Source organism: Rhipicephalus sanguineus, chromosome 2, assembly GCF_013339695.2.
Source record: "Rhipicephalus sanguineus isolate Rsan-2018 chromosome 2, BIME_Rsan_1.4, whole genome shotgun sequence".
Lineage (NCBI taxonomy): Eukaryota > Metazoa > Arthropoda > Arachnida > Ixodida > Ixodidae > Rhipicephalus > Rhipicephalus sanguineus.
In genome coordinates, this window is record NC_051177.1 from 31041703 (window position 1) to 31066294 (window position 24592).

At 44.0% G+C, this 24592-nt stretch overlaps 2 protein-coding genes across 2 annotated transcripts in view; both read right to left on the minus strand.

Moving 5' to 3' along the window:
- The window catches only part of LOC119382646 (cyclic pyranopterin monophosphate synthase), a 227438-nt gene that overhangs the window by 125809 nt on the left and 77037 nt on the right, over window positions 1–24592 (minus strand). The window lies entirely within an intron of this gene.
- Window positions 1–24592, minus strand: part of LOC119382654 (tryptophan 2,3-dioxygenase) — a 66419-nt gene that overhangs the window by 1875 nt on the left and 39952 nt on the right. The window contains exons 8-12 of the mRNA XM_037650452.2: window positions 14140–14253; window positions 12031–12138; window positions 6225–6269; window positions 3945–3999; window positions 2875–3012 (exon numbers count right to left, since the gene is read on the minus strand). Coding sequence (XP_037506380.1) covers window positions 2875–3012; window positions 3945–3999; window positions 6225–6269; window positions 12031–12138; window positions 14140–14253 — 460 coding nt within the window. The remainder of the gene's footprint in view (window positions 1–2874; window positions 3013–3944; window positions 4000–6224; window positions 6270–12030; window positions 12139–14139; window positions 14254–24592) is intronic.

Sequence of the window (24592 nt, forward strand, 5' to 3'; positions counted from 1 at the left end):
GAATTTTCGATCACCTGGGGTTCTTTAGGGCGCACCTAAATCAAGGACATGAACCTCTAGCATTTCACCTACATCGAAATGCGGCTGCCGCGGCCGGGATTCGATCCCGCGACCTTCGGGGCAGCAGTCAAGCGCCATAACCATTAGGCAACTGCGGCGGGCGAAAATAATGTCGTTTTCTTCGTAACCATAATCTTGACCGCAGAAAGTGCTCGACATTTTCTGTTGCATTGCATTAACCCTTTGACACGCTATGTACACAGTTGTGTAGACCACTTGTTTTTGTTAGTTGTATCGACTAGTGGCTAAGAAAGAGCTAGATACATTGAGCTTTCGATGAATTCAACCTCCTGCATAATAAATTTGTCTTCATTTAACTTTTGCAGTGCACTGTTGTATACGATTACCTTGCTGAAGGCACGACCACGTTCGACGCTTCCCGTGAGCCACACCTAAAGTATAATTTTTCTTTTCTCAAAATTGGCATAACCGAAAATAAATTCGCACTGTATTTCTAGCCTGAGATTTGATTCTATTTATGCAAAAATAAGGCACAAATGACTTCAGAATAAATATATAATTACAATTTAATTGGGGGTAATTACTATAACGCACATAAATTAGCGTATTGTGATATTATTTTTGTTTCTATAGAATATTGAGAGCCTTGAAATAATGTTGTATCGATTTGACGCATTTACAGACAGTTCCCCATAGGGGGCGTCTGAAAGGGTTAGGTGCCGAACGGCCTTTGCTTCATGGTCGTAACCTTGACTAAAGAATGTTTTCTCTTTCGTTGCATGTAGTACAGAGCGGCCTTTTCTTCATGACCATGACCAGAGAAAGTGCTCGATGTCTGGCGTCTCGTTGCGTGAAGCGGAGTATCGCTAAGGCCGGCCTTAAAATATCCACGTTGGCGTATAGCCAGATGCGTGTCCATATAAGATGTCCAGGATGAGGCTTCCTCTCGACGAAGTGCTTGCGCTGTACATGAGACGTAATCCAAGATGACCGAAAGAAGGACTCGCTGTTTGGTTTTGCGTCGCTGTAGTTTCGAAAAATACGTTTAATAATAAATTACAGGCGTATTTCCGATTGACGGATGTATCAAATGTATGTGCTCTTTGGAATTCGTAATAGAGAATCAGAGTCAGCATAACTGCGACAGCTATAGTTTTGAAGAGTTGGAATCGCAAACTGCGTGCTTAATTTTTAACAGGGAAGCCGTTTAAGCTAACCGGAATTTGTGCGGCCTATCAGAAAACTATCATAATCGTGAACGGGTATGTGCCAATGAATTTGGGCAGATCCCACTATTCAGCGCTACGGCGTGGACTGTAATAACACTGAGAACGAGTACAGAGAGAGACAAAGAAAGATAGATAGATAGATAGATAGATAGATAGATAGATAGATAGATAGATAGATAGATAGATAGATAGATAGATAGATAGATAGATAGATAGATAGATAGATAGATAGATAGATAGATAGATAGATAGATAGATAGATAGATAGATAGATAGATAGATAGATAGAAACAGAGAGACGGAAAGAAAGAGAAAGAAAAATTCTTGCCGAAAAATATTCTTCACGAGGCGGGAATCGAACCCGCGTATGCCCTCGATCCGAAAGCGAGCGTCCTAGCCACTCGGCTATCCAGGCACGCTAGCAGAGCATGGCATAGCCCTGTATAGTATAATGTAGCAAGGTGGTGGGAAACGGAAGTGAGCGTGAGGAGGAGAGATGCCACTACTCCCCACTGGTTCACTAAGAAAGAGAGAAAGAGAAATAATGGGAATAAATAAGACATAAAAAGGTAGAAAGACATGGCACGACTAGTGCGAAGCTGCCATATCAGGGAAAGGGAAAGGCAACGGCGGCTGCGAGAAGAACCCGAAGCGATGGAAGGCTTACGCCAACGACGACGTGTCCCGTAGATGTATGAGAGGTGCGAGCGCTCGGTTCTGCAGTTTGGACATCTGTGTCGTGACTAACCTAGCTAAAGCCTAGCAACAACCTAGAAGCGACCAAATTAGACTTCAGAATCGTCCAGTTCCGCTGTTTCAAGGCTTGCGCGACTTAATGCAAGCTTCGCCAAACTTCTGTTTCTTAAAATAATAATTTTCGGCATTGTTGATATCGAAGACCAAAACAAAAATATTTGCTTCTGACTACCGGCCTTCAGGTTGGTTCAATGGTGGCCAAACGTGAGCATTGAAACGTTTATTTCAATAGGGATGTTCAGAGGTAAAGCTACCTCTTAAGGTCACACGTAAGATTCGTATTTGACTTGACAGTGCATTGACACGGCCTATATGCGCCTGCTAGCACTAACTGAACGCCTACAGTTAATTGTTTTGATGATCAGAAGCGCAGCGCAGACGGTTATGCACCTTTTACGAAAATATATTTTCATTTTAATGAAGGATAAATTTATCTCCACATGTTTACTAAACGCTGCGGCAACATTACCAGCAACACTGCATTCATCTGTGCCCAAGCAAATCAATACAAGACATCGTTACAGCTCAGGTTAACACCTAATGCGAATTTTAACTGTATTCAAATAATATGTACACAATTTTTGTTGCACAAAAGTAAAGCCAACACATAGCAGAAACAAATAACATCGGAGTAATTAAGCATAATAATGACAAACTGTAGCTTTACGAGCATCCGGAGCAGGGGCGTATTCACGGTTATTTCAGTAGGGGTCAGACCCCATTTATGTATGTTCGTGCGTTCGTTTGTATGTGTCTGTATATAGACACATACAAAATGTAAAAATTTGGGAGGGGGATATGAACCCCCCAAATCTGGCTACGTCGGTGACCCGGAGCACATGAGGACAGATAGCCCGCGTGCACGTACAGCGCCACTTGGTCAGGAGCGAGTCGACGTCCATGAGGAGGGTGAGCAGGTAATAGGGCTGGTGGAAGCGCGGCTGGTCGCGGTACAGGAAGATCATCATGGCACCCTGCATAGCTTGGTGACTCAGACGACGCTCACCTGCGTACGAAGGGATCATCGTCAGCGGACAGCCCTATCGGGACTCGGGCAGAAAAGCTACAAAGAACCCGAGTGTTTGTACTAAAACGTGCGCTGTAACACATACATTCGCAGAGGATCCCTAAGCACATTCTTATGAGATAAGAACACGAAAGCGTTTATTATGGCTAGGTTGCTGTTACGGAGGAGGGCTGAAAAGTCTGCTGCGGGGATTCCCCTCTCCTACGCCGCGGCTGCAGCTGGTTGCTGCGGATGTTGTTGGTGCCGGCGCCAGTTCCAGTGTGAGAGGTCACGTGGTTTCCTGGCGCGGCTTTTGCGGACGCCAGCTGGGGGCGCGCTTTCGCCAACTTAGCCAAGAAACAACCAAGAAACGCTTTCGCGTTAATAATATTTAATGATGAGAAATGAGGCGAAGCAAGCCTCGAGAGCGTGTCTCCAGCCTGCCACTCCTTGCCATACGTTATGCATTGCTTGCAATAAATGTGCAGCCAAGAAGAAGATAAGATCCGCTTCACAAAACAAGAACGCGATAGTTAGAATGAAATTTACTGTTGACACATATTTATCTTTTGGCAGGCTCGAATAACTGCAAGATAGCCGCCGACCGAGGTTGTTCCCAAAGCCCCTGTCTACGAAGGCTTAAGAGAGCGTCCCTTGCAGACGGTAAGTGAGAACAAATTATCCTTTGTTGACCTAAAGATAAGAAAGGTTAAGAAAGGAGCCGTATGGGTACACCTCTTCTAGGCCCATCACTACCGAACCAATTAAATGTTAAGCAGAAAGAAGAAAGGAATCACCTAGCCAACTTCCAGACAGTGTAACATAGTGTGTACTAAAGAAAAATAAAGCACGTAAAACATTCGGGGCTTGCAACGCTCATCCGAAATTTAAGAATTATCGTCTCTTTAAGACAAGAAATATGAATTGATTACCTCGGGAAAGCAGGGCGTTGTGTTTGTTAACGTCGAAGAGAGTGTCGAAGGTCTCCTGCAAAAAGAAAAAAATAATAAAGGATGGGCATTGCATTGGAGTGCATTGGCTGTCACATTGCTCACTGCGAGAACAAAATACACCAAAGCAGCCAGACTCCATTAGTGAGATGCGAAGGGATTACGAAGCTTTAGACGACGACGGAAAAACACGGTCCGGGGAAAAAAAACGTTAGCAGACGAGCGCAGAGTTCGAGCAGCGACTCATTTTGTGTATTTATATTCTTTAACTCGTTATATTGCCAAGTTTTTCTGTGCGGCGGGCATTATTTTCGCCAACAAACAGGCAGAAAACTTGTCGAGAACAAATGGATTCCTGATCCCATCGCTCGAACCCCCACGCACCTCTTCTTGGCCATTATGCCGAGCGGGATACGCATTTACCATTTTTAAATGTGAAGCATTTCTCAGCCAACCAAAGGCACTTTGAGCGTTTATTTCTATCTATCTATCTATCTATCTATCTATCTATCTATCTATCTATCTATCTATCTATCTATCTATCTATCTATCTATCTATCTATCTATCTATCTATCTATCTATCTATCTATCTATCTATCTATCTATCTATCTATCTGTCTGTCTGTCTGTCTGTCTGTCTGTCTGTCTGTCTGTCTCTATCTATCTATCTATCTATCTATCTATCTATCTATCTATCTATCTATCTATCTATCTATCTATCTATCTATCTATCTATCTATCTATCTATCTATCTATCTATCTATCTATCTATCTATCTATCTGGATGTTCTCGAGATCGCCTCCTTAGCGTGGCGTACACCAAAATTGGCATGGGAGGGTAAGAGGGTTGACGAATATGACTGTCTGGTCAACTGTCATTACCTGCATAACGTGAAAATCCTGTCGTGTACGTCGTCAAACCCTTCCCTCCAGACAAGTGTGGCACATACCCGTGTGTAGGGCTGCGGTATGCGGGTATGCGCCACAGGTGGTTGACAATTTGTATCTACCCTATAACGGCGAGACCAGACATTGGTAATTTAAACGCGCGAGCCTTAACTAAACCCGACATCGGCAGCATTGACCAGACGAACGCAAAGAATAAAAAAGTTGTATCCCAGCAGATATAGAACCCAAGCATTCTACGTGGCAGTCAGGTATTCTACCACAGAGCCACGCCAGGTATTTAAACTGCTTTCGAAAAAGACCCTATGCAGGCGTAATGTCGGCACAACGTCAATTGTGGTTGCAGTGCTGGCTATCTAATTTTATAACAAAAAAATACGAATTTCTGCTAACTTAATGCTTCTAATCTAGCCAGTGACTGGAGGTTGCAATACACACTAGCAGCTGGAACATTTAGTTGAAGGCCACGATTCCAGACAAATCGAGAATATAGTTTTCTCAAACATTTCGCGTCCCCCAAACCTTTGCTGTTGGGTGCACAGTTCAAAAACCACCCCGCGCGCGTCCACACGCCTGAATATAGAGCCCTCGTAAAAGAAGAAAAAATTAGGCAACATAAATGTTCGAAAGAAACTTTTTCACCTATCTACCTTTCAAGTAATTTTGTCGTACGACTAATGTTACTGTACATCGTATGCATGCATGAAATAAAAATTTCAGAAACAATTCACCTTGGTTTTCTGTGATAGTGTACCGTCAAAGTATGCTGACAGCTCGCTAAAACCGCCACCCTAACGTCCTAAACCGAGCAGGAACGTAAGGATATAGCTTTGTTCACATCACACAGCAGTGCTCGAGAGATTTATAGCAAACAGGCGAGAGGTCATATGTCATCAACATCATCATCTGCCCGACTGCGCCCACCGCAGGGTGAAGGGCTCTCCGATGTTTCGCCAATTAACCTGGTCTTGTGCTTGCTGCGGTCACGTTATCCCCGAAGACTTATCTGCCCACATAACTTTTCGGATCCCCCTTGCGCGCTTGCCTTGTCTTGGAATTCAGAGAACTGGGAGTGGAGTTCCATATTGATAATAATATGGCTGACAACCTAGAGGAATACTATAGCATTAAATGAAAGGGCGGCAAGTAAGGTAATTAGACATAATAAAGGGTGGACATATATGTACAAGAACAAATAAATAAAGGTAAACGATGAACATGCTGACTCGGTGTTGTTCTTCCTATAGCGTCGTAACGCGTTGTAGAATGTCAGTGTGGATCCTTATGCTTATGATTGTGAAAGTCGTGTAATTTGACGAGTCGCGCTCTGAAGTGAACTATCAGCAAAGTCTCACCCGTTTCTTGGCCACACTGCTTAGGACGGCTTCATTGTTGTCGGCCTAGGAATAAAACACAGACAAAATGAGAAAAAGAACGCGCCCATCAGATAGCGTTCAATAAAAAAAAAGAGCCGTGATTCAAAACTTGAACAGCACACAATTCTGCACTACACTTCGAGAAGAGTCGATATTGTATATAGTACGGCTAATATTGTCGTATGAAATTGTGTGCACTAGTCAACGTTGAACAATGTAGGTCACAACACTAATTACCCAAGAAACGACACTTCATTCCCGACGAATGGGTATGCGAGGGACGCCCGCATTCGCTGCATATCCACATGTCAGCGATAACTTAGTTTCCGTGTTGCCTTTCGTGCTTGTCTCAAACTTTTTTATCTGACACTGCGCGTTCATCAAATAAAGGGGCGTGCTCACATTAGCGATAAACGGGTACCTGGGCAGCTAGATAGCCTTATCTTCAGTCCGAGCTCTTTCATAGCTTTTCGTTCAAACGCGACGTCTTCTCTTCGCTTTCGCATTGTCTCTGCTGGGGCTATACCTAATGCATTCATCAACGGGCTCTGCTGACACGTGTGTGACGCTGACTTTGTTCTGCTATGTTGTTTCAAACGTTTGCAGTGCACTGCAAACGTTTGTGAGGAAGTCGCTAACGCGTGCTTTTTGCTAGGCTCGCTTGCGCTGTCCCCATGATATCGCGCAAGAATTCCGTGTTGCGTTGGCACACAAGAGTAATACACAGATCCGCCGGGCCATAAAACAACACTCCGGCACGTGTATGCTTCTATGCAAGGCAAGTACAAAAGAAAGCAAGATGCTCGCCGTTCGGAGTGTGACCAAATAACCGCTCGGTCAGGAAGCGCACAATCGCACACTTTGGTTGCGAAAGTGGCATCCGCCTCGCTATCGGTGCCTGTCATCTCGGTCACGTAACAGGCATGCTTCTCAGCTTGGGGCCATTTGAGGCGTCGCCCTGGTCAGCTAGCTTTTCCTCCTACTCGCGTCGACACGTCCGCTATCGCGTCGTTTCACGTGCACAAAAGTACATTCAGCTTTGATATCGTATGGGCAAAGAAATGAGTTTATTGCACGGAGAGGGCCAGAAGGAAACTCAGTGTACGTCTATACCGGCTTGTAACACTGGTCGGTCACCTTGCACGGAGAGGGCCAGAAGGAAACTCAGTGTACGTCTATACCGGCTTGTAACACTGGTCGGTCACCTCTCCTGTGGTGCGGCACACACACGCATTGGTATGCGCGCGTATGGTGTCATTACGTTTCGCGCTTCGACGCTCACGCGTGCGATACGACTATAGGAACGTGCATTCTATAGCCCTGTGAGGGCCAACCGCAGTCTTTTAAATATACAAGGGGTGTTCAGATGAAAAGGTACGAAACGACACTGTGTGTATAAATGAAGAATTTATTCGACTTCGGGAAAATGTGCAGCGCGGCACGGACGAATGCCGCGCTGCACATTTTCCCGAAGATGTTAGTACACCAACTCGCCCAGATCGCCGTATTAGTTCAATTTATTCAAAGTATACGCTATGTGCCTGATCACAACGATCCCATTGATGAACGAGCCGAAGGATTCCTTGTTCCCAGGATTCCTGTGGCCGTGACGAGGCCCAGCCCTTCACAGCGTCCTTGAGTTCGTCGTCCGAGTTGAAGCGCTTCACTTTCAGGTGTTTTTTTCATGAGACCAAACACATGGAAATACCAGGCGATGAATGGTGGCCGGTTTAACACCTTCCGCTGTCAGAAACCGTTTAACGCCCCGCTACTCCTCAATCGTCGAATTTCGCAATGTGAACGCCATCCTGTCCTCACACGCACTGCCGCGTCAATTGGACGGCGCTCTTTATAAGAGCCTCTGCTCTCTACTGCGCATGCGGGCGCCCCCGCATGCTCCGATCCATGGCAGAGACTCCAATCGCATCCCTAGATGTCCCGCTACATTCTCCGATAGCGGCACAGGCATCAATGTAAACGGTCATGTCGTTACGACGTTTCGTACCTTTTCATTTGAACGCCCCTTGTACATACATACCATGATAGAATAAAAGCGCGCAGCGTTGCGGAAGCGATACCCGTTGCGTCAGCGATGCCATAACGACCCGCCAGTGCGAATAATTATTTCGCTGCTTCTGCACACAAGTTCACAGCGTTCGCTGTCTGTTATCGGGATCAAGCAAAGTGAGCGAGAGAAAGAGAGAGGGGAAGACAGGGTGGTTGACCAGAATTACGCTCTGAGCCGTGTCCCCATAACGGGAGGAAGAAAATAGCGTCTTTTCCCATCTTCTCCAAACCACTACATACGTATATATCGAAATGCGGCTACCGTGGCCGAGGATCGAACCCACGTCCTCGATCTTCGCAGCACAATACCTTAGCCGCGAGGCTACCACGGCGGTTTCCACCATGGCACATGTCGTGTCACGCAAAGCGCTGCACAGTATTCCCGAGCCACAGCGAGCTGGCAATAAACTCAATCAACCAATCGAAAAAAAAAGGACTCGAAACGATTCGCACGATCGCCGGGCATTGAACGTCTGTGTAATGCGCACGAGACGAGCGCCATGCATGAACAAAAAAAAAAGGGTTCCATGTAGGCATTCTTGGTGGTGCGAAGGGTAATTAAAATGCGACACGCGTCTACTGATACTCGTTTCTCATGGCAGGAAAGTCTGCAGAAAAGGAACACGCAGTCAGCGAGCGCACGTGATAGACCCTCGTTGGCACCACCACACGTGCCGACATTTATCGGCTCGCCCTTTAATGGCACGCCAAGGTCCACATAGAGTTACTGTATGTGCTACCTAAAGGTAGCATATACAGTGACTTTAGGTCCACAAAACCCTGATTGCCATCTGCAGCCGCATAACGGAAATGCTATTACCCCTGTGTGCCTCTTCGTCCGCTTTTTGTGGCTATTGACAGATAGGCTAAGAGATACGGCTATTGCACTGGAATGACCAATTCACCCGAAGTAATAAGGGCGGATGTGAAAAGAACATCAATCCCTTCCTGTGAGCCCGGTTTTACAAAAAATGACTCTTCAGCGCGCCTTGTGTAGACTTGATAATCGGCGTTTCATAAAATTAAAAAAAAAAGTATTTGGAGCCTCCTGCAATACTTGAAAGCGACTGACTTAAATATCTGACGGTAAGATACGCTGCAACACACTTGCGAATCGTCTGGATCCTTGCTTTCTCTGTCTCTTCTTTACGCCTTTCCAATCTACACGTGTCGAACAGGAAACTGGATAAAGTACCCCATCTGCGCCTGGTAAAATAAGTTGGCGTGCACACGCGAACACGAGGGAACAGATAAGAAAAACACAAACACCGGCGTTCGTGGTGATCTGATCTCTTGTGTCCGTGTCTGCACGCCAACTTCTTTTACCATGAATCCATACCAACTAACTCGACTTCCTCTCGTTCTAAAAATCATATCGTGGTTTTTTGGCACTTAAAAATCCCAGCAACTACTATTACTTCCTTATTTCCCTTCTGACTCTTTTTCTCCATTTGTCTATTAGCGTTTCTATAACGGAAAAAAAACCCCGCGGCCGAGACAATCGGCGACGGGGACACGTTTGGCGTGAATGGGTTGTGTTTATCACCGCGACGAGGGCATATAACTTTGTCGCTATGCTGATGAATCAGCTTACTGAATAATGTAAATTTCCCTTCAGATGTACGGGTGACCGGGTCCGTTCTCCACGGGATTACGTGACGAATAAAAAAAATATATATATTTGAAGCAGTTTCACTGACTTAACGTCGCGAAGACTGGTAAAACAGCGGGTCTGGTGACGTCATATTGCTATTTCATTGCCCGACTTTGCTTATAACGTTTAGTGGACCGGAGGTGTGAGTAGTGCGGCTTGTTCAATTTCTGTGGAACATACCCGCCAAGAGCTGCGCAGGGATTAACCTCGATCTTAAAGGGACACTAAAGAAAAACAATGAATCGGTTTAGATAGATAAATTGTGCTCTGAGAACTCTAATGTCGTTAAGTTCGCCATCATAAGTTTATTAATAGAGGAGAAAACCAAGTTCACAGTTTCATTTTTAAATTTCGCGCCAAAATCTCCCCGCGTGACGTCACGGATGTCAAAGTGTATTTATCGTATTTCGGCGCCATTGGCTCAACAAAATTACCCCAAACTTGGTATGTTAAGTCCATGGTCCCCTCAGAGGACAATGTTCTTAATTTTTACCGATTAGGAACTACGTAGTCTCTAGTAGGTGCCGTCAAAACATGTGACGTCAAGGCAAATGGTGCGGAAAGTTCAAGGTGGCGTCGCCACATACGTTTTGTTTTTGCGCGTGTTCTCGCAGCAAGCGTGGTGTTTTTGGGATTGTGAAAGAGCACTTTACTAATGTGAGCAAAATCGTTTTGCTCTTTAGTGTCCCTTTAAGTAGCTTCGTCGTTAAAAAAAACGAAACGCACGCGTGTCTGTCCTGCAGCATGCAGAGCGCCACTGCCGTTGTAATAATCACGCGTAGGCAATTACTTAAATCGCACTCTTACGACATCGCAGTCCGCAATCGCAAGTACATACAACGCGCGGACGAGGTGAATGTCAGCGTATACCAGCGAAGTGATAGCTTATCGCGGATAACGCATTTCCCGGAGGCCTTGTCAGCTGTGCGCACGCACGAGGTATTTAAGTCATGTGACATTGCGAGAGCCACAAAACCGCATATGCTGATAACGTACCTTTGTCAAACCTCCGGTCTCGAAACAATGGCAGGCACTGAAATCGCAGTGCATGGGCAAAGAAGTGGGCGCAGTTAAAAGCGAAATAAAAAAGCGTCAACGTCGAATTTAGTGAATAGAAGCAGTGCTTGCCCAAAACGTCGAGCTAGCTACGCCACAACTGGTTATCATTACCCGAACGTAAGCCGTTCTCCCACAGTCAAAAATGCCCTTTACGCACATACGTGTTGCAACGGTTATAATGAGCACTAATTAATAATAATTGTTGCGGTTTAACGTCCCAAAACCATGATATGATTATGAGGGACGCTGTAGTGGAGGGCTCCAGAAATTTCGACCACCTGGCGTTCTTTAACGTGCACCTAAATTTAAGTACACGGGCCTCGAGCATTTTCGTCTCCATCGAAAATGCGGTCGCCGCGGCCATAATAAGCACTAGTGACATTCTGGCCGCCATCTTAGAGCACAAACACACAAAGAAGCTGCGTAAGTAAGGAACGTGCACAATGGCACGGCAGGCGCCGAAATCGGTAACAGTGATAATACGGCGAGCCGTCAACGCGAGAGAAGACGACGAAGTTGCGCTTCAGCTGCTCCGCACGTTCGAGCCTAGCGCGTGAGAAGAAGACGCCCGCAAGAACGACAGCGGCTTTGGTTGTACATCGGAGAGCAAGCAGCAATAAAATATGTGGGAAAGTGAACGACTCACGTCATCCCACAATAACACGCTGAAAAACTGCCACGGTTAAGCAGAAAACAATTCATGCGTAATGAGATTGTGTACTGAAGTTACCGCGGCTGCCATGCTTGGGCAATATCACGGTGACAAGCTGCTTCCGTTACGTGACAAGCAATCTATCAGTACCACTGCTGACGTACTTCCCAGCTGTTTTAACTCTCATATCTAAACTCGCTTTATGTAAATTGTTTTTTTCAACCATGTAACATTTGTCAATCAATCAATCAATCAATCAATCAATCAATCAATCAATCAATCAATCAATCAATCAATCAATCAATCAATCAATCAATCAATCAATCAATCGCAACAGTAGAGTGAGTACTCACCTTGGCATCCTCTTCCATTTGGTCGAGCATACGTTTCACGACGTTTTGGTACTTTTCCCAGAAGTTAAAGCCGTGAGGTTCCAGGCCGGGAGTCCGTTCCAACCACCGCTGTGGCCCGGCAGCGCCAACGCAGGACCAGGAACAAAAGAAACAATCACAAAGTGTTCAGCCAGCCATTTCTCGTCCCAGCTGTATATCACAATTCTCGGAACGGAAAGCTTTGAAAGCGTTGTTGCGCTTTTTGCGCACAACTAGTCTCACAGACAGACTTTAAGCAGTGTCGTTTATCGTACTATTGTTCTTTTTGTTTCCTTCTTTTTGTAACATCTCTTTTCTATCATCTTTCACTCCCCCTTCCCCTTTCCCCAGCACAGGGTAGCCAGCCGGTCTGAGAACTGGCTAACCTCCCTGTCTTTCCGTTTTTCTCCTCCTCCTCCTCCTCTTCCTAGGCTGCAGTGCTCCCAAAGAAACTCCACACAGAAGGCTTTATTAGCGTTACTCAGGTTTCTGAGATATACGTAGACCAGGGTTGACAATGGTGGCTACTTTTCGCCAAATTGGCGAATTTGAGAGGCCCGTGGCGACCTAAAATTATGAATGGCGACATGGCGAATTTTTGGCGATTTTCGGCTTAAACCTCCACCGAGTTTTGAATCCTAAGCTCAGTGTCTTCCCAACGAATGAGCGGCAACATTCTCAGTATTTTTCTTGGTTTTAGACCCACGAGTAGAATGTGCACATTACGCGTCATTCGGTATGTCCGTCCTGTAACTCGTGTGTACCTCCTCAATTCATCTAGAGAGATAATAAAACGTTTATTTGGGTAATAAAACGTTTATTTGATGTTCTGTGAAAATAAGATCAGTGAGTGGGATCCTTAGTTAGGGATGCCATCTAGATGCAGGAGGTGCTGGAACGTCCCCCAGCGACATTCTAGCAAAATGTAAGTCAGCGGACTGCCTTGCAAACCGCGAGGGGGCAGTGATTGACTATAGGTTTATTGCTTTAGGTGCTTTAAGCTTATCTGAAGTTTCGCATCTGAAGGGGCAAGACGACGGGTTGGCCGCGTGTTCCGACCATTTGTTCCGCCAAAGCTCCAACTGCTGTGAATAGCTTGGCGACTTATTCACTGTTGCAGTACCCCCAGTTCAGCTCGCAAAGACTGTTTTGGAATAGCGAAGAGAGGCGGATACGCGGCTATTTCTGCAATAAAAATTATTTATTGAGGCATTTTTCACTGTTCTCGGTGAGCGTGTGCAATAAAAACAATTGCTATATAACATTTTACATTGCTATACAGCAATAACGCATCGGATTGACGCGTGTAGATATAAGTAACTATAAGAAAGGGTCGGTGATGTCCGGTATCATATTAGTTCACACTGAAAAGGTGTAAGACTCACTAATGATCGGTTCCTGTAACAATTCTGTCGTGTTACCTTCAATAAACCTTTTAATCCTTTTAATTCATATAAGGGTACGTAAAGCTGTCTACAAATAATGCTTTCACGGTTTTCGCCCAAGGTTTATACCACACTTATAGCTTTGAAACGAGGACAGGGATGGAAGGATATCATGAGCGTTTCGTTCATTGCGCCACCACGCACATCTTGCGGCTAGTCGGAGAAGCAGCACCATGCACTCCCATGGTGAAGCGGGTGATACGACTGGCATCGAGAAACGTCAATATAATTTAAGGGTCTTGGATGGTACTGTGTTCTACGGGGCTATACGTGAGTGGAAATTTTTATTACTGGGTATGCCGCACATATCTAGAATGGCTACATTTTTGGCAAAATTTGTAAAAAAAAATGGCGACTTTTGGCGACTTTTTGCTCGTCGTTTGGCGACATTTACTCGAAAGTCAGTGGCAACCCTGACGTAGACGTTCATTGTGCGTGGTTACATTGTTTATCGTCCATTGCATGCAGGCATTGAACAGAAATTCATATCTTCTGCGTTGTAATAGCACATTCTTCTATTACTTTCTTGGGAACATATAGCTACAGCGGTCATCTCGCATTCAAGGGCTGTAACGCAACACGACATCCTTACAGCAAAGTGAAACCGATAACGAGCGATCGGACAGAGAAAATAAAGCGCGCACACCTCTACGAGTTGTAGTAACGTGAGCTCCTTCTCGGACTCCTGAATCTTAAGGATGGCGGAGGGATCCTCGAACACCTTCTGGTAGTGCTGCTTGCCGTAGTTCACTCTCAGCTCCTGCGAAGTCGGACAAGCTATTTAACAAATCACCGCAAAAAAAGAAAATCAACAACAACAAAAAACAAACAAACAAAGAAGACAGATTGGACGGTGCGTGTGGAATCAAAGCCGATTAGCATGGACAGCTGTTGCCCACAGCGTCGTCGTCCTGTCGCGCTGCTTGAATCACCTGTGCTCTGTAAATTATTTCCTATTGATCAACCGCACGTGACCGGTGAGGTCAGGACAGAGTGTCCTCACGCGTACGTGCATCCTTTCGCGCTTGACGGAGCCAGTTTTTCGAAGGGATTTGAAGTGTTATCGATTTGTCTCCCTGCTCAAGACGCACGTGTCGTGCTGTCAAGTTTCCTGCTTATATAGACGACGTCTGGACGTACTAGTATCTGAACTAGTACCGAGGTATCGGAACACACCACCTTCGACTTCGAAGGTTGTGGGTTCAGATCTCACCGAGGGAAAGGGTGCTTTTTCGTCCACTTTTATTCCTTTCAGTTTAGGTCATAATCATCACTATAGTTAAAAACAACAACAACGACGTCAAAAAGAACTCCCCATGCTTTCCTCTACTGAAGTGTCTATTGGTTCCATTGACAATATGCCCTGTTATTTCTGTCGTTACCCTCTTCAAGCTTCCTATGATAGTATTCTCGACGGGGGGATCGACTCCCAAGTGTTGTTCTGAAAATAAAACACGGAAGCTTCCACGATCGGCTTGAACTTTACGCCCTTCCTCAGATAAAGGAAATACAGCCGGATGCGGCTTCCCGGTTGTTTGACGTGCCAGTGAATTGTACGTGGTCGCTATGTACTGAGTGGTTTTCGCGCGGATTGATATCGGTTCACTCAAAATCGCAAGGAGCACACACGTGCAGACGCAAAAGCTAAGCTTAATGACGAAACTATACTGACTGATCATAAGGCGTATACCGCATCGGGTGAAATAGCCACGAAAATACGACATACGTATATTGACTTCATGTCTAAATATGTGCTGATATCAAAACATATCAGTACGCCCAAATATCGACCTTGCGGAGCACATCTTACCTATCTGTGCATAGACTTCGACCCTCGAGAACAACCGAGTTTGTTATAATGAAACTGATACTAAAGCAAACTTTTTTCAAACCAAGAGCGTTACGATGACGCCCCGATGTTCGTTATAAAATGACTTAGTCGCTATACACGTAAAAAATTATAATTCATGTCTCTACTCTACCTGATCTGTATGCTAGATGAGACAAGCGATAACTTTCCCCCGATAAAATGAGCGAATGTGCCTGAGAATTTTTGCGATTTAATAATTGTCGTGTCTAAATTGACAAAATAGTTAAAAAATCATCGCCGAGTCGCTACTACATTTAAATGGAACCATATATTTAAATGCAATGTTTAAGTGTAGCGACAATATCTTTTACTCCTTGGTGAAGCACCATGCGCGCTCTAAAGAGAGCGCGCGTTTTCGAAATAAACCATCGTTGGAGACGGTCGTTCTGTGCGTCTCCGTCTTTGTACCTTCTTTTAACAAGCTTTAGCTGCTGAGTTTCAAGAACGTGCCGTAGCATATGCCGAGATATGCCGAGATTTTGTACCAGGAGACATTCACTGCTTCTTTAAATATCTTTTTCCACGAAACGACTGTAGTGCGCAAATTAAAAGAACGGACAAATAATAAAAAAAAGGAACGGAACGCAGACTGCACACTGTGCCATCGCCGAGGCCCGTCCCTTAAAGTAAAGGTTTCTTTCATTCATTCATTTTCCCCATGCGAAACGAGTTTTGCCCAGCTACCCAGAATGTTTATGTAGTGCTGCATAAACATTCTGGGCATCCGAGCAAAGTATAAATAACTGCTCAGTTATTTATTTTTTATTCAACGCACAAATGATGCTTCTGTGCTGGTCGTGGGCACTTATAAAAGGATGAATTAATAATATTTTATGCAGTTCTCGCACTTCTCGACGTATGTTAATAAGGTCACGACCGTTGCGGCAGAACAGGTTGTATTTATTATTATTATTATTATTATTATTATTATTATTATTATTATTATTATTATTATTATTATTATTATTATTATTATTATTATTATTATTATTATGCATCAGCCGAAACAACGAGCTACAGCAGTTACGTAAGCAAATCTCCAAGATTTGCGTTCAAGCGAGGTGATTACACGGGCCTCTATCATCACTTGTCCACCGTTGAGTGGTCACAGGTTACTGACAAACCTAATGTTGATGACCAGGTTGATCGGGTTACGGAGCTTGTACTGAGCAGCATGCTTAATTTTATTCCCCAGTATACACCTAAACAACGTAAATATCCCCACTGGTTCTCATCTGAACTTATCAGTGCACTGAAGCATAAAGATCACGCACACAGGAAATCTAAATGTTCTCCATCCAGCGAGTGGAAGGAAGAGTTCAGCTTTTTTCGAACTCTCTCTAAACGCCTATATAAACGGGATCATAGTTCGTACATTCAATTCTTAGAAAAAAGCGCCTCTGACAGGCCGGCTGAGTTTTGGAAGTATGTGCGTAAACGGTCTAGCAAAAGCGGAGAGTCCTTCAGACTACTAGACTCAAATGGGGTAGAAGTGCATGCCGTCGCTGACTGTTTTGCCACACATTTCTCATCCGTTTATAAGGCCTCAGACTCCAGCACTGATATCAGACAACAGCCCAAGGCAGTTAGCTCATCCAGTGCTTTGTCGCTGGATGAAAATCTTATCAGCGAATGCATTAAGCGCTTAAAACCATCCTTATCATGTGGCCCAGATGGCATCCCCTCCGCCATACTAAAAGCATATGGTACTATATTTGTCCCAGTACTGACTACGATATTTAATAACTGCCTGGACACTTCCACATTTCCTAGCATGTGGAAAACTGCTCGTGTTTTCCCAGTATTTAAGTCGGGCTCTAAGACAGATGTTTCTAATTATCGCCCGATTTCTCTCCTATGTGCCACATCAAAGATCTTCGAACTGGCTCTTCACAAAATATTGTCTTTTAGTGTGAAAAACTCACTGATTCCAAATCAACATGGTTTTCTTGCTGGCCGCTCAACTACCACAAATCTTGCTAGTTTCATGACGCAGATCTCCACACCTTTTTCTCAGAGAGGACAGGTTGACGTAATCTACTGTGACCTGAGCAAGGCTTTTGACGTAGTCAGCCACACACTGATTATGGTTAAACTTGCGAACTTTGACGTTGACTTGTCGATTGTGAATCTCTTGCACAGCTATCTGCTCAATAGATCTTGTTATGTTGCCGTAAATGGCCAAACCTCTTCTTTGTATAAAGTGACTAGTGGGGTCCCTCAAGGGTCGGTATTAGGCCCACTCCTATTTTTAATTTACGTTAATGATGTTTCTTTTGCCATTCGTAATTCTTCTTTCCTCTTGTATGCCGATGACATCAAGATATTTAAGGAAATTCATTCAGTTAACGACTGTCGCTTGTTGCAGTCAGATTTGTGTTCTTTTCCCGAATGGTGCAACGGCAATAACCTTTCTCTAAATACCGCAAAGACAAAATTCATGTCTATCACTCGCAAAACATCTAGCGTGTCATTTCAATACTTTGTCAATTCTGTGCCGTTATGCAAGGTTTATGAAATCAGTGATCTTGGTGTTGTTGTTGACAGCGCGTTAAACTTTTCTTCTCACGTTAAGCGTGCTGCTATGCGGGGCCTTCGTTCTCTCGGATGTGTTTGTAGAATATCTCGAGAATTCAGGTCTCCCATGGCCCTACACAAATTGTACACGGCAATATGTCTTCCGCAATTGAGTATGCGTCCGTGATATGGAATGGCATTGCTCAATCCAGTGGTAACACCATTGAACGAGTCCAGAAAAAATTCCTCAGCATATATAACCATCGCTTTGCTAAAAATGACTCTGGATCTCGTTCAAATACTGCTGAGTCATTATCACTGCCATCACTTCACTGCCGACGAAATCGTTCTGATCTCTTATTTCTCTACAAGCTAGTCCACGGTTTCATATCCTGCCCTGTACTTCTCAATTGTGTTAATTTTCGAATTCCGCGTAAGTTAACCAGAGAGAACAGACCGTTTCATGTACCCGCCTGCTTCTTCCAACACTCTACCGTTCACAGAATACAAAGTCTTTATAATATTAATTTTCTTGATCTTGACGTTTTTCATAGTCCACAATCACTGTTTTTATCCGAGCTTTGCACTGTTTTGACATAGTATGGCACAGTGTACAAAGTCTTCCCTTCTCCGTCTTTCCGCATAGTTGTATATGTGCAATCTAATTTTTTATTCCCCTTCAATATTTCTCATATTGTCTTATTTTACTCCTCCCCTTTAGTGTTCATTTCTCTTTGTCTACGTGTTTTTGCTCTTTTTATTTCTGAAGACTGTCTGTATTGTATTGTTTATTTTTATTGATTTTATTTTTGCGTGCGCCTGCACAAAGACCTCACGGTTGTTCCTGGGCACGTTAAATAAATGATTGATTGATTGATTGATTGATTGATTGATTGATTATTATTATTATTATTATTATTATTATTATTATTATTATTATTATTATTATTATTATTATTATTATTATTATTATTATTATTATTATGCAAACATATACAACTATACAAAGAATATATAAAGAGGGAGCGGGCTGATAACTGCCGCTGAGAGGGGCACCTCTGCACGTGAACACGGGCAAGTCTTTTTCAAAGAGTTACGTAGCTCTGTTCACTTGCACTGTCACAAGAGCTATGCACCTGGAAAGTGATGTGCAGTCTGTCGCCAGATAAATTTATGCAAGCCTACCGGCGTTTAACGTCACGTCGTGGATTGCATGTGATATACAGCGACAACGCACAAACTTTCAAAAGGACTTCGAAATAAATTGCTTCCTCATCAAGAGTACTGTAAAGCAGTTCAGGCTGAAGAATCTTAATGATGGCGAACTTGTGCTTGTTAACGGAGACAAAGCACCGCGATAGCTTCGGATTAATTTGCGCTCATGCTTGCAAAACAAAAAAAAAGTCTTCGATAATGTGCAACTTACTTGCTAGACCAACTAATGCAACTGAGTTTTTCCCAACATACTTTCATTCTGGTATGGTGTTCATAGATTGTTTTTTTTTTTTTATCTTAACTTACACGACCTCCCTTCGCTTTTGGTTTGGAAGAAGTTTTTTATCTCGTCATCGACTTGATAAAAAGTCATTTTCGCACGATTACGGAGCTTGCTATATTCTCGTTCGTTAATGAAGAGCAAGCGGTGTACACGCACACACTGCATATGCATGCACCTCGTGCATAAGAACGAGTTTGTTAACGTGAACGCGCGAAGCTCAATACAATTTGAACTCCCAGAAAGACCATATATACAATGTTACAAAGTAGCTCACAAAAAAGAGCGCGAACATAAACACCAATAATGACACTATACCACACAAAATAATTGGTGACAGCACAAGGAAGTGATAAGGACAGAACTTTTTCTACACTTTTCAAACAAGATAAAACGAAAGATAAGAGTTTTAAACCGTTCAAGAGGCGCGTACAAGATACGTTTAACAGACCGGCAGAAGACACAAGCACTGATACAAAAGCGGCCCGTATAGAAGTTTTAACGGCATACATGAAGGGCCTCTAAGTGTACGGTAATTACTTGCGTTAGGGTATATTTAGGGTTCCGCGTTTTCGGTGTTTAATTCCGCAGAAATTCTGGGAACATTTTTTTCGCGTTAAATTTTTTTCTTCAAAAATACGTTATTTATAGGAGCTCATTTATTCATTTTTACTTACTTTCCGATTAGCCGAAGTGAGGAGCTTATTTTTGTGCTCTTAGTGATCGCACGTTATGGACCGAGACACCAACCACACAAAAAAACCTCACCAGAAGGTTGAATGCCGCTTTATTCGTGTGAAACGTTTACAATTACGGAAGCCGGCGAACACTTCTATAGATGCAGGAATACCTAACAAAGTTCAGGCTAATTAATTATGGCAGCACGCTATTTTCGATTAATCACACTTTCATAGAAATTACCAGTTCCTCAGTCGACTCTATCTTTTCTCTTGCTCTCAAGGTGAAAAAAGATCGTAGTTTTTTGGATAAAACCGAATCATCAAAAGTTTCACAGGCGGATGTCTTTGAGCTCTTTTTTCGGTTGAAAACAAGAGCACAGAACCTTAGGTATAATGCTAATAGCCTATGTGACCACTATGCTCGGTATAGTGCGTGAAGTACACGTAGGTCAACTATGCACACATTTGCGCAAGACGTTCGCGCAGAATTCTGCGTTCTGAGCACACATTTGCGCAGAACGTTTGTTCGAATGAATAAACATTAATTCATAAATGAAAAAAGGTGGCGCCGCCTTATGTGCATCTACACTAATAGCTCGAAGCGACGCTCGTGTGCGAAGATTTAGTGGAAGTTCGTTTAGCAAAGCAAAGCAAACTACAAAAGCAAAGTACACAGGATAACCATAACGTACTTGGCCTATGCCGAGCGATAAATTACTGAATTCCTTTGCTGCACTCTTAATCAAATCCTGGCTAACTCATGCCCTGTAGGCGGGACGCTTCAAAACTCAGGAAAACTCCCGGCTACAGTAGGCCTTCGAAACGAAGTTAGCCGTGACAAGCGTATATAAAAAACGTGCACCCTTCACCGGCGCCTTATAGACGGCCTGCATGTTAGTCGCGCGTCGGTGTGTGCCGCGTAAGTGAGAATCCTGGCTGCAGCTCGGCGTATGCTCCAGCGTGTTATAACTTGTCGGCGAAAGCGTCGGTGTATACGCATGCGCCGACAGCGTCAGCCGCAAAGGCGAGCTATGCTGCGAGGAGGTATACGCATGGAGCTAACTACGCGCTCTCTCTTGCGTGCGTGAGAGAGAATAGGGGCTGCTACGCTCTCCGTTTCGCTCCGCTTCTGCTGTTTTTGCGCAGAGAAAAGAAAGGAAGGAGGTAAAAACGAGAGTTAATATATTGTGCGACGAGAAGGGGGTTGCGTTTTTGGCGCGAAATGGGTTAGTTGTAGCAGTTGTAGCGCATTCCACGACAGCGGCGGATGTTTGATAGGTTGGTGTGGTTCGTTGAGCGTGTCGCGTGAGCCTGTACTCTGCCGCCATGGAAATATTCTCTTATCTCAATATTAAAGGGGTGTTGCGAGGACATAGCGACATCCCCTTGCACGTGCATTGGCTACACGCAGGCTGTTGACGCAGGATTACACGACGATTTCGCGCCAATTCTGTCTAGCTGGTGCGCTCACTGCGGACACAGCCCGGCGCATCGTACCCGCCTGGGTGAGTGTTCTTCTTTCTTCACATATACGCTCGTGCTGTTAGCGTTCACATTGTTGCATGCTTGCGCTGATATATATCAATGACGGTATTGAGCTGCCAGAATATTATTTTGTAGGCTTTTGAAATAACTATACGAGTATGCTTACGAGTAACTATGCGAGTATACGAGTACTTTGTTGTAATCGTCATCCGTCTCTATGGTCGCGCACGTGTTGTCGTGCTGGTCGCATTTATTCTGAACTCTCATACAGTTCACAGGCTTTCGTCGCTCTTGACAGGTGTCACTGAGATAATCACTTCGTGTTGCTTGACAAGCTGTGTAATTTTAGCTCTCGCATGGCTTCCTATCTTTCGGCTAGCAACTGTTCTATGCATTTATGGTCAATGATATATTGCGGCAATCAAAGAAAGCATATTTTTGCTAGCAGTTCAATGATGTTCGGACATCCCTTCATGTTAGGTCGTTATGCTTCGCATTTACATTTCTTTTTTTTTTTACCTTTGGGAAGCGGAAAAGTTTTTCCACAATCAAAAAGTAATAAAACTGCACTTACGAGTACCGAAGACGTTAGTACCGTTTCATTGGATCAGGCGCTCATAGATACGACTAGCGGCATTTCTTGTTTTTAGGAGGAAAAATCAGCAATTCGACTTTCTGAATAGCGACAGTCTTTAAAACGCGTTTTGCTGCCTAATTTTTAACAAGTTCTAAAGCCAGCCTCATTCATGCTCGGGAATACATTTGCGTATTTACTGTGCCCCTTCACTGATTTCTGTGGTTTCGGGTCACATTTGCCCATTGGTCTTATGCAGTGCCATGTGAAGTGTGGACAAGTCATCAGTGCATCATGCACCAGCTGTGGTGCCTGTGCAAATTGCTGATCTCGATGAAGGTAAAGCAATGAGTCATATGTTTTTAGACGTTAGCTAGTTGATGGCATTTTTGTTCTCTCATACATCATTTCATGCGATGCAACAGCGATATATAACCGTTCTTGTATAAAAGTATTGTTGTTTTCGTTGGCAGCTTATTATTTATGTTGGATTGATCATTGTTAATGTTATTACAAAGAAGTGAAATTCATACAGCAGTCGTAATAAGGGATATAATTGTCGTTCATCCTCGTGATAGTATACACAGAATTTGAATACGTCGGCAGGTGACAAGACCTTCTGACACAAGAGCCAGGCGCAGTTTTATCGAGCAACTGGCCAGGAGCTCACACCTTGCAGGGTCTCCAGCAGCAGCGTCAGCAGCAACACCGGCCGTGGTGTTGTTTACAATGCCGTAACTGAGCATACGATCTTTCTTCTTGTGTTTTTATTCATTTTCTTTTTTTTTGCGTTGCACTCCCATCTAAAAATCTTATTTAATTAACGAATGAATCGTGAGTCTATTGTAAAACTGCTTTCCTTGTACGTGATTCTCATCAAATTGCGACTGTGCTGTGGTTTTCACTTGCAGCCGACATTCGAAACAGAGCTTCACTTCTAAAAAAACTGAAAGTTTCATGGAGAAGCTCCACAAAGTCAAAGTCATCCTCGGTCAGATAGTTAATGCCCGCATGTATTTATTTCGTGGAGGTCGACGAGTATTTCTGCGGAAATGATGCCAAGCTTTCTTTCATAACTGTGGCAAGTTTATGGTTAAAATACTATAAGAAAGCTTCATTAGCAGCTTCCGAAAACACTTTTGTAATTTCCATATTCTGTGACGCTATCTATTTAAACAAAATTCAACAAGGTGTATAACAGAATGAGAACAACCATTTCCCAAGTATAAGTTTTTGTGTGAAGGGCAAAAAGGGCAGGTGATCTAAGAACATAACGTCGAATATGTCTTCTTGCTTTTTTTGTTTCGTCAGGATGACACGCCAGCAGCCCGCCCATCGCCTGACCCCGGAGTTTGGAGGGAGTACGACAACAAGGCTTTCTACTGCGATCAAGTGCAAGATAATTTGAAACGTTCGGTTGGCACAGTTCTAGAGAAATTTGTGCTTGACGATGTACGGTACGATTATTTTGTGCTTGACAATGTACTATATTAAGGTCCTCACATACCCAACTGGGTATACGCTCAATGCTTCGTCTTGTGCAGAGTGCAATGAGAAATACCCAGTTGTTCCCCAGGTGTTTTGCCGGCGGGAAGCTGCTGAAGAAACATTGAAACGATCAAAAGAAACGATCATTGAAACATCAAAAACGATCATTGAAACGATCAAAAGCACCAGAATATATTTGTCCGAAAAAACATCGGATGTCACGTTTATCGTTTCCTTCAGCTCTGAGCATTGCTTTTAGCGCTGTTTGTATTTTTTTACAATAAATACTTCTTTTTACACGTGAGGAGTACCTGTTTCTCGCATGCTTATACACGCTAGACCCAGCAGGTACTATTGAACTATGAAGCTGATAGGGCCAGTCAAGTCATTCTCAAGGAAAATGATTCCGCTGAACGATACATTTACGACGAACATGGTGCGACCATGCTTTAACCGCCGTTACTTAAAAAAAGGAATGCGAAGTTTTATACGCCTGTCTAAACACACTTCATGCTTATAGTTTCCAAGTTACTTGTAGTGGTTACTCTAAGTAACCATCAAGGGGGAACTGAGGGTAAAAACTCTCCTATGTGATGTAATCGGTTCACGTTCAAAAAATCCCAAGTGGTTAAAATTAGGCACTATTAAAATTCGGTACCCAGAGCTTCGTGTGCACAATTTCTTGTGTTTGTTGCCACTGCGCATCTGTCAAAGACTAGGCACTGGTATACGCACGTAACTTTCCGAATACAATATAGCGTACGTGCCCAGCCAACGCAACGTCTGCGTACACAATTCTAAAACTCCGTTAGCCAACAATCAACCACTACACGGCGTGCCATTTGACGTCAAGGGAGTCCGCATTATGGGTACCGCAACCTGACTGTCTTCTTGGCATAGGCGTGCGCAGGGGCGGGGGGGGGGGGCAAGGGGGCGAGAAGGGGGGGCGCAAAGTCAGCCCTATACATTGTAGGGGGGGGGCGAGAAGAG